The sequence below is a fragment of the Carcharodon carcharias genome, chromosome 20 (genome assembly GCF_017639515.1).
Source record: "Carcharodon carcharias isolate sCarCar2 chromosome 20, sCarCar2.pri, whole genome shotgun sequence".
Taxonomy (NCBI): Eukaryota; Metazoa; Chordata; class Chondrichthyes; order Lamniformes; family Lamnidae; genus Carcharodon; species Carcharodon carcharias.
In genome coordinates, this window is record NC_054486.1 from 108,035,328 (window position 1) to 108,052,606 (window position 17,279).

General features: G+C 45.7%; 2 protein-coding genes across 2 annotated transcripts in view; one reads left to right on the forward strand and one right to left on the reverse strand.

The window, feature by feature from the left end:
* Positions 1-11,186, reverse strand: part of hhipl1 (HHIP-like 1) — a 45,545-nt gene extending 34,359 nt beyond the window's left edge. The window contains exon 1 of the mRNA XM_041214229.1: positions 11,118-11,186. Within this exon, the coding sequence (XP_041070163.1) occupies positions 11,118-11,186 (69 nt within the window). The remainder of the gene's footprint in view (positions 1-11,117) is intronic.
* Positions 10,654-17,279, forward strand: part of LOC121292845 — a 141,333-nt gene continuing 134,707 nt past the window's right edge. Inside the window, exons 1-2 of the mRNA XM_041215316.1 lie at positions 10,654-11,225; positions 14,155-14,366. Coding sequence (XP_041071250.1) covers positions 14,292-14,366 — 75 coding nt within the window. The 5' untranslated portion in view covers positions 10,654-11,225; positions 14,155-14,291. The remainder of the gene's footprint in view (positions 11,226-14,154; positions 14,367-17,279) is intronic.

Here is a 17,279-nt window from a genome sequence, read left to right on the forward strand (position 1 = left end):
ATGAAACTGCAGTTTCTTTCCCATTGTTTTTTCAGAAAAGATATTTTTATGAGATCTGCTGAGTACTTCCAGCATTTTCTGTTTTTATTTGAGCCAAATTCCTATGTCTGATGGGAGTATGTTAATTCATTGTTCTATTAGACATTTTATCTCTGGAAACTGGGTTAAAATCCAGCCCAGTCAGAAATAAATGAAGGCCTCATCCTCTGAGAGGCAAAGGTGGTTCCGTGCCTCCACCTCTGACACCTAGGTTCATAATGCAAACCAGACTGCTCGGGAAAAGGTATTGGAAAGTAACTAAATAACATTTAAATATCAATATAAAATCTGATTCCTACACTGACTTTAGGGTTTAATATTGAATCCTATGTAACCGCCTAGTGTGACTACCTTTTTCTGTCACACGAGGCATATGAGAAATCGTGAAGGAGAGAAACAGGGCACTCTACCTTACTCAGTTAATCTACCTTGAACTCAAGAATGGGAATTTCAAATCTGAGCATTGTTGCAGACTATGAGCCAGCGAGGATAGGGGTAAAAAGGAAGCACGGGGGTGAAAAGTTATCAAGGGTAGGTGGGAATGTAGAGCTGAAGTTGCAATCAGATCGGCAATGATCTTAATGAATGGTGGAGCAGGCTCAAGGGGCCAAGTGGCCTACTCCTGCTCCTAATTTGTACCTTGTATATATGTATGTTTGTAATAGATAAGTGCATCTTGTTACAAGTTAGGAGATGGGCAGTAAAGTTTTGGAAGAGCTCAAGTTTATGGAGGGTGGAGGATGGGAGATTGCTTGTGAGAAACTGGAGTAGTTGAGTCTGGAGGAGGCAAAATTATAGATTAGTAACATCCAATTAAAGTCACTTACCCCGCACAGAATATCCTGGATGTATACAGCACACGTGGCATACAGAGAGTAGTCAAAATTATCAACAATTCTGTAGAAACGATTCATGATTTCCCTATCTTTGGTGGAGTCACAACAACCAAACTGACTGTACATGGCACAGAATGACAGACCATTCACTGGTCGGAAGGGGGGCTTGAAATCTAAGCACTGGGGGTGACTTTTCACTAGCAGTGCAGGAAATATAATGGGAATAAGGAGGGCAAGGACTTGCCACCCCCAGTCATGCCTGTGATTACCACATGCCATACTTGCCTTTGGTTCTAGCTTAAGTAAAAGAAAACAACCAGTGACACACAGGCACGTTCAGAGCCTGAACACAGCAAACTGGACCTGTGAAAATAAAGATTCTATAACGAAGATCTTGACTGCGTACTTTGTTCTGCTCATTGGATGACCTCAGCCTCTCACAGCAGCACTAGATATTGTCAGGTCAGATAAGCTTTAAACTTTTTTTTATCAGCCAACATGTGTTGTACAAAGCAAATAGAACTCTGCAACAACAAAAACAGTGCTGAGTTCCTAACAGTTAAAATATAACTACCCTTAATTGCAGATGTCCAATAAAACACTCAGCAATGTTTGGCTCGCCTTAGTAATTCCTGTTTTGCCATTCCAGCAGTCAATCATAATCTTGTTTACTTTTACCCTTTTTTTGGACACTAGAAACATTTGAAAATTGCTATTTGTACAAGTTTAGGGATTGTTTGGACTATATTAGAAATATGTTGGATTTTTATGTTCCTGAGGTGGGATGAGGAACAGATTAATATATATGGATACTCGGCTGGGTGGATAGCACCAAAGAACCTTTTTTGCATTAGAACAGAAGTACAGGCAAAAGAGACAGAAATAAAGGGGGAAAAGCACAACAAAGATAAGCAAAAGACAGTCCGTTTATTCAAGTCATTTATATAAATTGTAAAAAGTTGAGGCCCCAGCACTGATCCCTGTGGCACATCACTTGTCACACCCTGTCAACCATAAAAATACCCATTTATGTCAACTCTCTGCTTCCTGTTAGCTAGCCAATCTTCTATCCATGCCAATATGTTACCACCGCACCATGAACCTTTATTTTTCACATTAATTTGACACTTTATCAAATGCCTTCTGGAAATCTAAGTACAGTACATCCACTGGTTCCCCTCTATCCACAGCTCATGTGACTCCTTCAAAGAACTCCAATAAATTGGTTAAACATGATTTCCCTTTTATAAAACCATGTTGACTCTGCCTGATTGCCCTGAATTTTACTAAGTGCCCTGCCATAACATCTTTAATAATAGCTTCCAACATTTTCCCTATGACAGATATTAGGCTAACTGGTCTGTAGTTTCAGTGCTTTCTGTGTCATTCCCTTTTTGAATAAAGGAGTTACATTTGCTATTGTCCAATCTAATGGAAGCTTCCCCGAATTTAGGGAATTTTGGAAAATTAAAACCAAAACTATCTCAATAGCCACTTCTTTCAAGACCTTAGGGTGAAGTCCATCTGGACCTGGGGATTTGTCAGCCCAAACCCCAACAATTTGCTTAATACCACTTTCCTGGTGATTGTAATTTTCCCAAATTCCTCCCTCCCTTCCATTTCCTGATTTACAGCTATTTACAGGATGTTACTTGTGTCCTTTATAGTGAAGACTGAAGCAAAATACCTGTTTAATTCATCTGCCATCTCCCTACTTTCCATTATTAATTCCCTAAACACACTTTCCAAAGGACCAATGCTCACTTTAACTCTTTTCTTATTTAAATATCCATAAAACCTCTTACTCTCTTTTTTTACTAGCTAGCTTTCTCTCATGCTGTAATATTTCTCTCCTTATTAATCTTTTTGTCATTCTTTGCTGTTTTTTATATTTTTTACAATCTTCTGACCTGCCTCCCGTCTTTGTGTAATTATATGCTTTTTCTTTAAGTTTGATACTGTCTTTCGCTTTTTTAGTTAACCACAGATGATGGACCCTCCCCTTGGAATTTAACTTTCTCAACGGAACATATCTATCCTGTGTTTTCTGAAATATCCCTTTAAATATCTGCCACTGAACCTCTGGCGACCTACCCCTTAACCTCATTTGCCAGTTCACTTCAGCTAGTGCCGCTTTCATGCCCTTATAATTGCCCTTATTTAAGTTTAAAATACTCGTCTTGGACGCACCAAAATTCAGTCATATTTTGATTGCTGCTACCTTGGGGTGCCTTCACTAAGAGGTTATGAAGTAATCCTATCTCGTTGCTCAATACCAGGTCTAGTGTAGCCTGCTCTCTGGTTGACTCCAGAATGTACTATTCTAAGAAACCATCCTGAAAACATTCTATGAACTCCTTATCTATGCTACCTTTGCCCATCTGATTTTTCAAATTTATATGTAGATTAAAATCCCCCATGGTTATTGATGTACCTTTCTGGCAAGCTCCCATTATCTCTTCCTTTATATCCTGTCCTACAGTGTAGTTACAAGTAGGGGACCTATAAACCACTCCCACAAGTGACTTCTTGCCTTTCTCATTCCTCATCTCTATCCAAGCCACTTCTACATCCTGGTCACCTGAACTTCGGTCATTCCTCTCTAATGTGCTAATACCATCATTAATTAACAGAGCCACCCGTCCACCTTTTCCTAACTTCCTAAATGTCATGTACCCTTCAATATTCAGGTCCCAAGCTATGTCATCCTGCAGCACGTCTCCGTAATGGCTATCAGGTTGTACTTATTTATTTCTATTTGCGCTATCAATTCATCTTTTTTTTATATTCATTCACAGGCTGTGGGCTTCTCAGGCTTGGCCAGCATTTATTGCCCATCCCTAGTTGCCTTTGAGAAGATGATGGTGAGCTGCTGTCTTGAACTGCTGCAGTCCACAGTGCTGTTAGGAAGGAAGTTCCAAGATTTTGACTCAGCGACAGTGAAGGAACGGCAATATATTTCCAAGTCAGGAGTCTGAGTGACTTGGAAGGGAACCTCCAGGTGGTGGTGTGCCATCTATCTGCTGCCCTTGTCCCTCTAGATGGTAGTGGTCATGGGTTTGGAAGGTACTGTCTAAGGAGTCTTGGTGAATTCCTGCAGTGCATCTCATAGATGGTACACACTGCCGTTACTGTGAATCGGTGGTGGAGGGAGCGAATGTTTGTAAATGTGGTGCCAATCAAGTGGACTACTTTGCCCTGGATGGTGTCGAGCATCTTGGGTGTTGTGGGAGCTGCACTCATCCAGGCAAGTGGGGAGTATTCCATTACACTCCTGACTTGTGCCTTGTAGATACGCTTTGGGGAGTCAGGAGGTGAGTTACCTGTCACAGGATTCCTAGCCTCTGACCTGCTCTTGTAGCCACAATATTTACATAGCTAGTCCAGTTCAGGTTCTGGTCAATGGTAACCCACAGGACGTTGATAGTGGGGGATTCAGTGATGGTAATACCATTGAAATTCAAGGGGTGATGGTTAGGTTCTCTCTTGTTGGAAATGGTTATTGCCTGGCACTTGTGTGGTGTGAATGTTACTTGTCACTTGTTAGCCCAAGCTTGGATATTGTTCAGGTCTTGCTGCATTTGGACATGGGCTACTTCAGTATCTGAGGATTTGCAAATGGTGCTGAACATTGTGCAGTCATTAGCGAATCTGTTTTGTTTTGAATGCTATGTGCGTTTAGATACAGAGTCTTTAGTTTTGTCCTTTTATTATTTTTGTAGCATCTAGCCTTATCTGCTGATTTACTCTTAGAATTGTACCCTCTGTTCCTTCCTGTCACAGTCTGTTTATCATTTTCCATATTAATACTTTCCTCTCTTGCCTTGTCTCTACTCTTTGGTTTATCACATCTTCCCAAATTTGATCCCTTGCCCCCACTATTCAGTTTAAAACCCTCTCTACTTCCCTAGTTATGTGTCTCGTGAGGACACCAGCTCCAGCACTGTTAAGGTGTAGACCGTCCCAATGGTACAGATTCCAATTTCCCCAATACTGGTGCCAGTGATCCATGCACTGGAATACACTTATCCAAACACCAGTCTTTGAGCCACGCATTCATTTCTCTAACCTTATTTGTCCTATGCCAATTTGCACATGGCTCAGCTAATAATCCAGAAATAATCAATCTAGAGGTGACACCAAATCATATAAGAAGATAATTTAGACAGATGACTAAAAGCTTGTTCAAAGGACTAGGTTTAAGGAATAAGTAAAAGGAAGAAAGAGATAGAAAGGTGGAGAGACTTGGGGAGGGAGCCCTAGTCCCAAGACATCTTAAGGTACAGCCGTCAATGATGGAGCAATTAAAATTGAGTATATGCAAGAGGCCAGAATTGGAGGACACCTCCGCCTCAGAACCAGTCTTCAGGCAATTTGATTCATCCCACATGGCATCAAGGAATGACTGAAGGCACTGGATACTGCAAAGGCTTTGAGCTCTGACAACATTCCAGCAATAGTACTGAAGGTGTGTGCTCCAGAAATAGCTGTGCTCTTAGCCAAGCAGTTCCAGTACAGCTCCAACACTGGCATCTACCTGGCTATGTGGAAAATTGCCCAAGTATGTCCTGTACAAATAAATCAGTACAAATCCAACCCGGCCATTTACCACCCTGTCAGTCTGTTCTTGATCATTAGCAAAGTGATGGAAAATGGTGTCAACGGTGCGATCAAGCGGCACTTACTCAGCAGTAGCTTACTCAGTTCAGTTTGGGTTCCGCCATGGGCCACTCAGCTCCTGACCTCATTACAGCCTTAGTTCAAACATGGACAAAACAGCTGAACTCAAGAGATGAGGTGAGAGTGATTGCCATTGATATCAAGGCAGCATTTGACCAAGCATGACATCAAGGAGCCCTAGCAATGTTGCAGTCAATGGGAATCAGGGGGAAAACTCTCCACTGGTTGGAGTCATACCCAACACAAAAGAAGATGGTTGTGGTTGTTGGAGGTCAATCATCTCAGTCCCAGAACATCACTGCAGGAGTTCCTGAGGCTAGTTTCATAGGCTCAAACATCTTCAATTGCTTCATCAATGACCTTCTTTCCATCATAAAGTAAGAAGTGGGGATGTTTGCTGATAATTGCACAATGTTCAGTACCATTCACAACTCCCCAGATACTGAAGCTGTCCATGAACATGAGGTTACAGATTGTGTTTGTCTACAATTCCGCTGCTGCTGATGGCCCACAGCGCCTCATGGATGCCCAGTCTTGAGTTTCCTTGTCTGTTCAAAATCTATTCCATTTAGCATGGTGGTAGTGCCACACAACATGAATGGAGGGTATCTTCAATGTGAAGGTGGTACTTCGTTTCCACAACCACTGTGCTTGGTAAAGCCCTTGAAGTACCTCGCTGATTATACATTCCAGAGAAATTCTATTTGCTCATGTTATTGTTTTACAACAGATAATTAAATTTTGAGGTCTTACCTCAGAAACAGTTAAAAAGTCCCAGGGCAGTGTGAAACAGCAGGGGATAGGGTCTTTCATGCTCCTCAGGGGGTTGAGTGCCTATCTTCAACCACTTGGTGGAATGCAAAATTCAGTGTATTGCAGCATTCTGAGCAGTTTTCCCATTGTCTGTATAGGGTGTGATGAAACTCGAACGCTCAGACATTGGAACTCCATCACCCTTCTGTGCATGCAGAAGTGGCCTCACATGCGCAGTTGGTGTCTTTTACCATCTTTAGGCTGGGAACTCGGATCTTCTGTACAAGCGCCAGCTGGGAACTGGCTGCACATGTGCAGTGCATTTGTTTTTGTGTCTTCAGGCTGGGAACCAAACCTGCGCACCTGCACAGAAAGAAAAGACAAAAGGAAGTGAAATGGTGCAACTCTGCAGGTCAGGTGACCTGGAACCACGTGCCATTAGAGAAAAGGTGTCCCAGGGAGCAGGACATGGGGAGGGTGACAGAGAGAAGATCCCGAACCAAGAAGAGGGTTCCAAACCAGGGAATGGGACAGAAAGAGGTCCCAGAAGAAAGTCCCAGGCAGGTCCAAAGACAAGTATCAGAAATAGATAAATGACAGGATCAGAGAAAAAGGTTCCAAGTTAAAGAAAGAGATGCGAGGAGCAAACTTGAAGTGAAGCAGACTTGAGAGAAGCCCTGAAGATCCAAGGAGGAAGCTGAAGGTTGGTGACTCCTTGCTGTGGCCTATTTTGTAACAGTGGTGTTCTGCTTGGCACGGATGTGCTCAGAAGGTGATGCTTGACTGTATTCAGAGATCCAGGGGAAAGGAATCTTGAAAGGTGAGATTGAAACCCTGGAGGTGGATCCTTGTTGAAGCCGCCCAAGTAGGAGCAATGTTTGAAGAAAATTTCAAGGCAACTTCTTCAAATGTGGAGATTGGAAACCCTCATAAGAAAGATAGAGTTTCAGTGAGACTGCTTGGCTCACAATGTGACAAATATCTGAGTGGGTTGTTGAGAAATCCATGGAATCTGCTCTGGTTGCATGTCATCTACTTTAGAGTGTGGTTTGTCTGACCCCAATTCACCTGTTAATTCACATGTACCTCATACTTACCCTGAATATTGGAGTATAAGATAGATATTGTAAATTGTTCTACCTTTCTGACTTTGTATGCGCCTGTAGAGATATTGCTTGGGTCAAGGAATAGTGAATATTTAAATCATCCTCTTGTGTTTGTATTGAGAGTTTTTCGAATCATTTTGTCTGGTGTCATATAGTTCATTTTTCTTGTTTAATAAATATCTTATTTTTTGTGTTAAAAGTTCATCAGCAGACTCCTGTGAATTTGTACAGCAAAATTCTTCCACGATTTCTAAAAAAAAAGTTAGGATCTATCAAGCCAGGTTTCACTCTGGAATCTGGCTTGTCCAGTATTAACATCAGTTGGGATTGTAACAAAATCCTGGTGTTTTAAAATCCAGCTACGAAAAGAAAAATTAGAAATGTTATCTTCAGAAAGCACATCCTCATGGCAAAATATGCTACAGTGGTGTGAGAAACTAATGAGGGGATTTGCAAAGTATTGGCAATTATCCTGAAGGGGTCAATGGGAACCTGGTAGTATTAATAGATTGGAAACAAACTAATGTGGATCTTAAGAAAGCCTTTGATAAGCTACCACATAAAAGGCTGGTTAACAAAACCGAGGGTCATGGAATAGGAGTGTCAATGTCAACTTGGACAAAGTATTGGCTTAAGTACAGAAAACAGCAAATTGTGGTAAATGGTTGTGTCATGGACAGGGTCGGGAGAGAACTGAAACTCTTGTACCCTTTCCCTTACTGTTCTGTAATTGGTGTAGTTTTTGGAGAGGAAGATATGCGTGCCGCAGAACGTGTGGTCAAGTATAATAACAGCAACAAGCCGTTGTGGGTTTAAATAAAGAGGATTATTTCTTCAAACATTCAACCCGAAAGTCTAAATGCTATGTCCCTTACACCCACCCACACACACATTAAATATACACTAAAGAGAATAATATAATCTTAGGAGTTGTAAACAAAAGAATGGTTGATAGTTCACATGTCTGGCTCATTTAGAAGAATAGCTGTTGCAGGCCCTGTTAGGGAAGGAGTCTTTTCCATTCTCAAATTGTAATTTAGATGAGTTCAAATAGCTGGAATCAGACATCAGGATTATTGCAGAATTCCCTCAAAGAGATGAAAGTTCAACAGGTCACAAAGTTAGGCACTTGTGGTTTTTTTTACCAGGAGGTCACATTTCTTTGCATGTGGACTTGGATTTAGGAATCAGGCTGGGAGGATTTTTTAGGTGTTGCAACCTCCAAGTTTAAAAAGAATTCGGTATTACTGCCTTGGTCTGTAGCTGATATTTTGCAATGATCTTCTTTGCAGACTGCCCAAATCTCTTTTGGTCTTTGGGTAATAAAGGATTAGTATCAGAAGCCAGTTTTGGCCACATAGTCAACTGCTATTATCAACCCCGAATGGCTTAAAACTAATGGCCATCGCTATACAATGGAGATAGATGATGGCTCTTCACACTCACTTATGGATTAATGGTTTTCTGCAGTTCTCTTTTTGTTGAATTGCAAACTTGGAGACATATAGTCCAAAATTCCATTGATTCGGAGTATAGAGTAAACTACAAACAATGGCTGGCGTGAATTTCACAGAAGAATGCTGTCTGGGCATGTCCATTCAAGGGGGACTCCGCCACCCAGGGTGATTCAATTAGGAATTTTCCAGCTGATTGATGTAGTGTGTGTTGAATTTTCAAGTCACCTTACCCTTGGCAGCCATCTTAGCCACTTTGTCAGTGCCCAGAAGCTTCCATACAAACACAATCCATGTTTAAAGTGATGACTAGGACAAGGCGTTACTTGGCATGACAGTTGTTTTTCAGACTAGAAGATGGTAGACAGTTATGTTTCCCAGACTTCAGTGTTAGTTATATATAAATAACTTGTATATTGGAATATAGAGTAAAGTTACAAAATTTTCCGATGATACAAAACTTGGAGAAGTGGCAAACAGCAAGGATAATACTAACAGACTGCAACAGGACATAGATAGGATAGCAGAATGGGCAGACAAGTAGTAGATGGTATTTAATAGAGAAGTGTGAGGTGATCTGCTTTGGCAGAAGAGAATGGGCAGAAGCAACATAAACTAAATTACATAGCTCTAAAAATTATATAGGGACAGAGGGACCTAGGCAGAGGGGGTTAGTGGTTGGGGCGCATGCACATAAATCTTTGAAGGTAGCAAGACAGAAAAAAAACCCATGTGCTGGAAATGTGAAACCTGCTGACATAAATCTGTCTGAACCGTCACACACTAATGGGGATGAGAACTGGAGTGCACTTTCTGCAATGAAGAGATGGCAAAAGCAGTTTCATAGTAACTTTCAAAAAGGTACTTCAAAAAGAAAAAAAATACAGGGCTCTGGGGAAAGAGTGGGCTAACTAGACTGCTCTTTCAAAGATCAGGCACAGGCACGATGGGCCGAACGACCTCCTTCTGTGCAGTAGGGTTCTATAACTATGGGCAGGATCTTCCGGTTGGCAAGCGGGGGTCAGGGCCCACTCACCGATGCATAAAATGACGCGAGATGACCTCGGGTGGAACACCCGACACCACTCCACGTCATTTCTATTTCCAGGTCGGCGGTGGGGGTGGGGGCGCAGCCGAATCAGCTGTGCGCCCACCCACCTGTCAACGAGGCCATTGAAAAAGTAATTAACATCATTAATGGATCTGCCCGTCCAGCCTTAAGGTTGGCGGGCAGGCCGGGAGCCCTGGCGAGCTTAAGAGAAAGCATGAAACCTCATGCACGGACGGGATGAGGTTTCATGCGGGTTTTTAAGTATTTAATGAAGGTTTCAATAAAAGTTATGGACACGTCCCAGCTCATGTGACAGTGTCACGAGAGGGGACGACAGGTCAGGGAAATCTTGCTGTCATTTTGTTTTACAATTTTTAATTTGGAGCCTATCTCCCCGAGGCAGCACTTAGCCTCAGGGAGATCAGTGCTCCAGGCTGAAGGAATCCCCCTTCCCACCCCACCCCACCCCACCCCACCGCCCGCACAGTGAACGCATAAGCGTTTCCTGGCGGACGTCACGCCGGGCGCGCCTTAATTAGCCTGCCCACGTAAAATGGCGGCGCGCCCCTGATCAGGGGCACCGATTGGAGGCGTCTTTGCGCCCCCCCCACCCCCCCCACCCCACCCCACCCCACAATAGTGGCGGGTGGGGGAATTTTCCCCTACGAATGAAGCTTTGAAGAGACCCGAGGAAACCACAGAGTTTCGTTAAACCTCTACGGCGGTTTGCGAAAGTGGGCCGAGCCAGGGATGGGTAATAAATGCCAGCTTCACCGAGTACCACAAAAACCAAACAGAAAAAAAAAAACCAAATAATCGGAACGACCATTTTTCATAAAATGGTACTTTCGTCTTGACAGTTACAGTTTAACCAGGGGGTCCTGGGTGGGGTGCAGTCCAGGGACAGCAGCCCACTGAATCGGTAACAATGATGCTCGTATGTGCGTAAAACATTTTTTTTTGAAGAAAACAGGAGGAAAGGATCAACCTGGGCGTTGGGACAAAGCTGCGGGTGTCAACAGCGTGTGACAGGGCGGAAGGTGAGCGAAAGCTTCGCTTTTAAGGTGAAGAAATGCTTCAATGGCTTGCCTCTCAACGGAATTTTAACAGGGAGTACTAAGATTTAAAACGCTGAAGTGAGGTCGACCCCCAGGTTGCCGGGACCGACCAATACAACCAGAGCTAACGAACAACTCACGTAGCGGCGTCCGACCGCAGCAGAGAAAGCGGACGACTGAGCGGTGCCCGCCAACGTCCCTGTGCGCATGCGGGGACCCGGCACTGTGCGTGCTTCCGCCGCCCGCAGGTACGCACGCGCCAGCGCGCGCTGCAGGTTGAGCGGGCTTTTTGCTGTGGGGCGCGCTGCAGGGCGCGTGCCGAGTGGGCGCGAGCTCCGTTTGAATTATAACGGCCGCAGCAGCTGGAAGGCAGGCCTGACTGGGAGGGCAGCCGTGGAGGGTGGAGGGTGGAGGGGGGAGGGGAGGGGAGTGGAGGGGGGGGGGGAGGGGGGGGGGGAGAGGGGGGGGGGGGGAGGGGAGGGGGGGGAGGGGGGGGGGAGGGGTGGTGGGGACAAGATCGCTTTACACCTTCGTGGCACAGGGAGCAGGCAGGGGACCCCCCCCTCTCTCCATCCTACCCCCCCTCTCTCCATCCTACCCCCCCTCTCTCCATCCTACCCCCCCCTCTCTCCATCCTACCCCCCCTCTCCCCATCCTACCCCCCTCTCCCCATCCTACCCCCTCTCCCATCCTACCCCCCTCTCCCATCCTACCCCCCTCTCTCCATCCTACCCCCCCTCTCTCCATCCTACCCCCCTCTCCCCATCCTACCCCCCTCTCCCCATCCTACCCCCCTCTCCCCATCCTACCCCCCTCTCTCCATCCTACCCCCCTCTCCCATCCTACCCCCCCTCTCTCCATCCTACCCCCCTCTCCCTATCCTACCCCCTCTCCCTCTCTCCATCCTACCCCCCTCTCCCTATCCTACCCCCCTCTCTCCATCCTACCCCCCTCTCTCCATCCTACCCCCCTCTCTCCATCCTACCCCCCTCTCTCCATCCTACCCCCCTCTCTCCATCCTACCCCCCTCTCTCCATCCTACCCCCCTCTCTCCATCCTACCCCCCTCTCCCTATCCTACCTCCCTCTCGTACCCCCTCTCCCCATCCTACCCCCCTCTCCCCATCCTACCCCCCTCTCCCCATCCTACCCCCCCTCTCCCCATCCTACCCCCCCTCTCCCCATCCTACCCCCCCTCTCCCCATCCTACCCCCCCCTCTCCCCATCCTACCCCCCCTCTCCCCTTCCTACCCCCCCCCTCCCCATCCTACCCCCCTCTCCCCATCCTACCCCCCCCCTCCCCATCCTACCCCCCTCTCCCCATGTTAGCCACGTCCATGCCCTGGCATGTTTCCCTCTCTCATTTGGACACTACCTGCACCAAACCCCCCCCCCCACTTTGGCCATGTTGGGAGTGGCATCAAGAACTTGGGTGGCGCCAGTTGAGGGAAGCTGGCAAGGGGCAAAAACTTTGAATGTGTGCCCGGGAGGCATATTCTTGCTTAAAAACATCTGCCCATAACTCCCCAGCGTAAGATTGGGGGGGGGGGGGGGGGTTACCCCCAAGATGCACTGGGGAATCCCTCTCGGAGGTTCCCCAGGTAAGGGTTTTGCACGGCAATTGCCCAGAAGTGCACAGACTTCCTCTGGGCAATTGTGCTGCTCTGGCAACCACCCGAAAATGTGGTTTAAATTGCAAACTGCAGATGGTTTCTCCAGGGCTACACCAATAGTTACTCAGAAAAAGCTAGAAGTAAAACCTCTTCTAACTTTGGAGTAACTGTAATAAAGACCCAGACTGACCCCATGGTGCTCCCCTCACACCCCAACACCCCCCCATGGGACTCCACCACCCCCCGACCTCCAACACCTGAATTCCCCCTGAACTCCAAACCCCCACCCCCTGCCCTCCGATACTTCCCACCCTGACCTAGGACCCCCCCCTCATACAATCCCCCAACCCCTGGCCAACATCCTGGCCTCTGACCCCCCACTCCCTCTCCTCTGATCTCCCACTCCCCCGACCTCTGACAACCCCACCCCCCCCAACCTCCGGCCTCACCTCCCCAAGACCTTGGACCCCACCCATGGACAATCCCCTGTCAACCCCATATCCCCGTATCTTTGACTGACCTCCACCCCCAACCTCGGCCCCCCACACCGGACCTCGGAACCCCCACCCCATGACCCCCCCCCCCCGGAACTCCGACCTCCCAAACAACCCTCCCCGAACCTCTGACCAAAATCTATCCCCAAACTCGGCCCACCCCACCCCACCCCTTACCTTAGACCCTCTACCATGGACTTCTGACCCCCACCCCCACCCTATCTCTGACTGACCCCCCCGGATCTCCATCTGACCCCTCCCACAACCCCCCAGATCTCCGACCCATCTCCCCCTCCCCACCACCCCCAGCACTGTTCCCCGACACCTCCACCCCCCCCCCAAATGCTATCCACTTACCTTAGACACTCAGCTTCCCTCTGGCCTGTCAATTTCCCTGGCCCTTTAAACTTACCTGCTTCACAGCGGCAAGTGCCACCAAAAAGGGGAGGGTGGCCTCCTTGAATCCACAGGAGCTACTCTTTGCTGGGTCCTGTGAAGACGCATGAAACAGCTCTGGCAAATGGAAGCGTCAGTGTGGTTTTCAAGACCAGGTAAGTTTGCATTTATTTCTTCCAATTCCTGCAGGCCAGCACTTTCCGATGGTAGTCGGAAATTACGGCCCATTTTCTTTGGCCGTTTTGTTTCTCTCTTTGAGCACGCCCTTTTAAAAGTGGCTAATTAAACCGCTCAGTCAGTTTGATGGCAGAGATAGTAGAATTTCAGACAAATGTCAGGCTCTTTTTTTAAAGTAATCCAAGGGTGAGATGTTACACCATCTGTCCTCTCAGGTAGACATTAAAGACCCCATGGCCACTATTTCAAAGTAGAGCAGGGGAGTTACACCCAGTGTGCTGGCCAATATTTATCCTGCAACCAAAACAGAATGCCTTGGCCATGATTACATTGCTGTTTGTGGGACCTTGATTTGCACACCTTTTTTGCCATTGTCCCACATTACAGCAATGACTGCATTTCAAAAGTACTTCATTAATTGTGATGCGCTTTGGGACACCCTGTGGTTGTGAAAGGCTTGATGGAAATGCAAGTCTTTCTTTTCTCTATCCAATACAGGGCAGAGTGCCTGTAATTCAGGTGCACGTAGGGCGTGGGATGTCGCTTCCGAAATTGGTTCAACCCACTCCCATTTTCCAGCTGGAAAAGAAACATAAGGAGGACCTAGTTGCTGTGCCATTTTTGCTCTGTTTGATATGTTAATGTGGAAATGCATTTTAATCGAACATGCAAAATTCTTGTCAACAATAAAGAAGGAATGGTCCCAGTTGGTGAGTACTCTACACAAGGGCTGGGTTAAATGGTTGTTATCTTGTGTTTTTGCACTAAAGTGGGATGGTTGAAGCAATAATGAGGTCTGAACTGTAGGTGGCATTGTCTGCCTTTCTATGAAGGGATGCTGATGTACAGTTAACAAATTGAGTAGTCACTTGGAAACCTGAGAAACATTAACACAGGATGACAGCTTACCAAGTGCCCTATCAGAAGACCCCTGCCATTCCTCATAGACAGTCAGAGGTTTTATAAGAATTGGGGTGCAAGATCAAGTAGTATTACCATGGAAACTGCCTTACTTATCAGCATGGAGCTGTTCCTGGGGGTATAGGAATAGTATGAAAGAGGCCAAGGATCTAACATTACTGGATTGGGGGTCGTGGGGTCATGCTGTATTCCAACAGCTTTTTTCCCAGAGTCTGGGGACATTGGGAGAGGCTCTCAGTGATCCTGTAACACAGATCCTGGAACACTTGGTTCAAATCTAAGATCACTAAGAGAAGTTACTGCATCCTGGAAAATTTTGGGAGGGAGGCTTCATGATCTGGAAACATTGGGAACTAATTTCTGCATCAGAGATGCCTGGGAATGTGGCCAAATCATTTGTGAAAAAGGAGATATTTGGCAATGGGGAGTCTTGGGATTGGCATAAGTCTAGCAGAAATGGGCAGAGATGTTTGGAGCGTTGAGAAAGCCAGAGTCTACTTGGGCAGGAGAGGGGTGTGGTGGTCTTATGAAGCAGTTGGAACCAGGAGAATGGACCCCAAACCATGCTAGACTCAAACCATCCTAGAATAAAAGCAAAATACTGTGGATGCTGGAAATCTGAAATAAAAACAGAGAATGCTGGAAAACCTCAGCAGGTCTGGCAGCATCTCTAGAGAGAGAAACAGTGTTAACATTTTGAGTCCATATGACTCTTCTTCAGAGATGAAGAAAGGTAGAAATATAATGGATTTTATAGTGTTGAAGAGAGGAGCTGGAGCAGATGGTGCAAAATAGAAGATCGGGGATAGTTGGGAGCTCAGGAGAGGTTTGACAATGATGTCATTGACACAGACAAAGGGAGTGTAATGATAGTGTTAAAGACTAAGGCAGGTGCTAATAGTGGCATAAAGGTCAGATAGCAGAATGTGTTATTAGCAGAACAAGTGTCAACGATCTCTGAAAGCAAAACATAAGAACAAGTTACACACTGGCCCTGTGCGGGGAGAGGATTGGGAAAAAAATCAAAATGGAGGAAAGAGTTCATGGTCCGAAGTTGTTGAATTCATTATTAAGCCCAGGAGGCTGTAAAGTGCCTAATCGGAAGTTGAGGTGCTGCTCTTCCAGTTTGCGTTGGGCCTCATTGGAAAATTGTAGCAGGCCAAGGACAGAAATTTATGTATGAGAGCAAAATGGTGAATTGAAATGTTATTCGGCTTCAACTCCAATATCAAACTGCTCGGAAGAAAAAGCAAGAATCAAACCAGCTGGACCACTAGAACTCTGTTTTTGTTTGAATTGGGCATCATGGATTGGATGCTTGTATCGTCAGCAGGAGTTCTCTGATGTATGGTTGGTGAAATGGCATCAATGGCTAAAAACAAACTTTTAACATTGTAATTTCTTTCGGGTTACCATTGCAATTCTGATAATGTAGTGCTAAGGAATTTCTCACCCACTGTCTTCTGTGTCTGACTCTCACCTGATGTTTTGCAGTGGTCACCAAGTTGAGTTAAGCAGAACATTCACGTGATTTGCATTTCTGGATATTTAAATAATGTTTTCCATTCAAAGGCCCAAAATCCATGGGACTGATATGCAGTGCTGGCATGAGACATGCAGTCTTCACCCTGACAAAATATGCAGGGTTGGAGGCTGACAGATCAACTAAATGTTGCCATTGGTCACCCATATCACTGAGAGAATTATTTGAGTGTCTGCCAGGAGAAGTAGAGTGGTAGGAAATATGGAACTCCACAGGTGCTTATCGCTCCATCAGCACCCTGGCCTTTGTAAGAGGGTGGATGGCGAGCTGCAAATGTTTTTAAAATCTGCTAGCCTAGCTCTGAGGAAACTATCAGCCTAGGAATTCCCTTCCAAAAAGCACACTGATGCGGGAGACCACATGGGTGTTCAACCACAAGCAGAACCCTACAGAATTTCTAGATGGTATTTGGCATGTCTGGGTTCCATCATATTTTGAGGGCATTTAGTTGCACTCTCACTTCAGACTGACTTATGACAGGAAAGTGCTAGCAGGGCCACCTATTTGGGGGTCTAAGTCCTTTAGAGAAGTGATTCTGAGTTGGAAAGTATTGTTATAGCTGTCCCTTTTGTGGGCTATACCAAAGTAAAGTAAAAATGTAGAGCTTTGGTTTCAGTTTAAGGTGAATTGGAGGTTGTTTACTTTCAGTTTGATTTAGTCTACCTGTGTGGATTTGCAAATCCTTCTTTGACTTTTGACCCAGCCGAGGAGCTTTTAGAAGCAAGAAAGCCCTTAGGTTGCTATGGAGAAAATTGCTGGGGGTGGAGCTATGCTCGAAAGTAAAACAGGTAGGATTTTTGTTTAGAAAATAAGTAAGTGCAAGAGAAGCTGACATGGAGACTGAAGACATCCAGTCTGTTGTGTTTAACTAGAAAATTCAGTTCTGTATGTTTAGAGAACAAGAGATGGCGCTGTAGAGAATTGGGTAAGATCAAATAGCCCTGTAAAGAGAGGGGAAGTCCAGCTACGGAATAGATGCCAAGGGAGTGTTTGTGTATGTCTGGTTGGTCATCGTGTGTGACTGTCAGTGCTGCTTACACTTGGGCCAGGAGGTGGTATTGGTCCAAATATACCATAGGCCTGACAATTCTTACATCACAGGAATTAACCTAGTGAAACCTTCTCTAAACTGGTTCTAATACATATATATCCCTCGTTA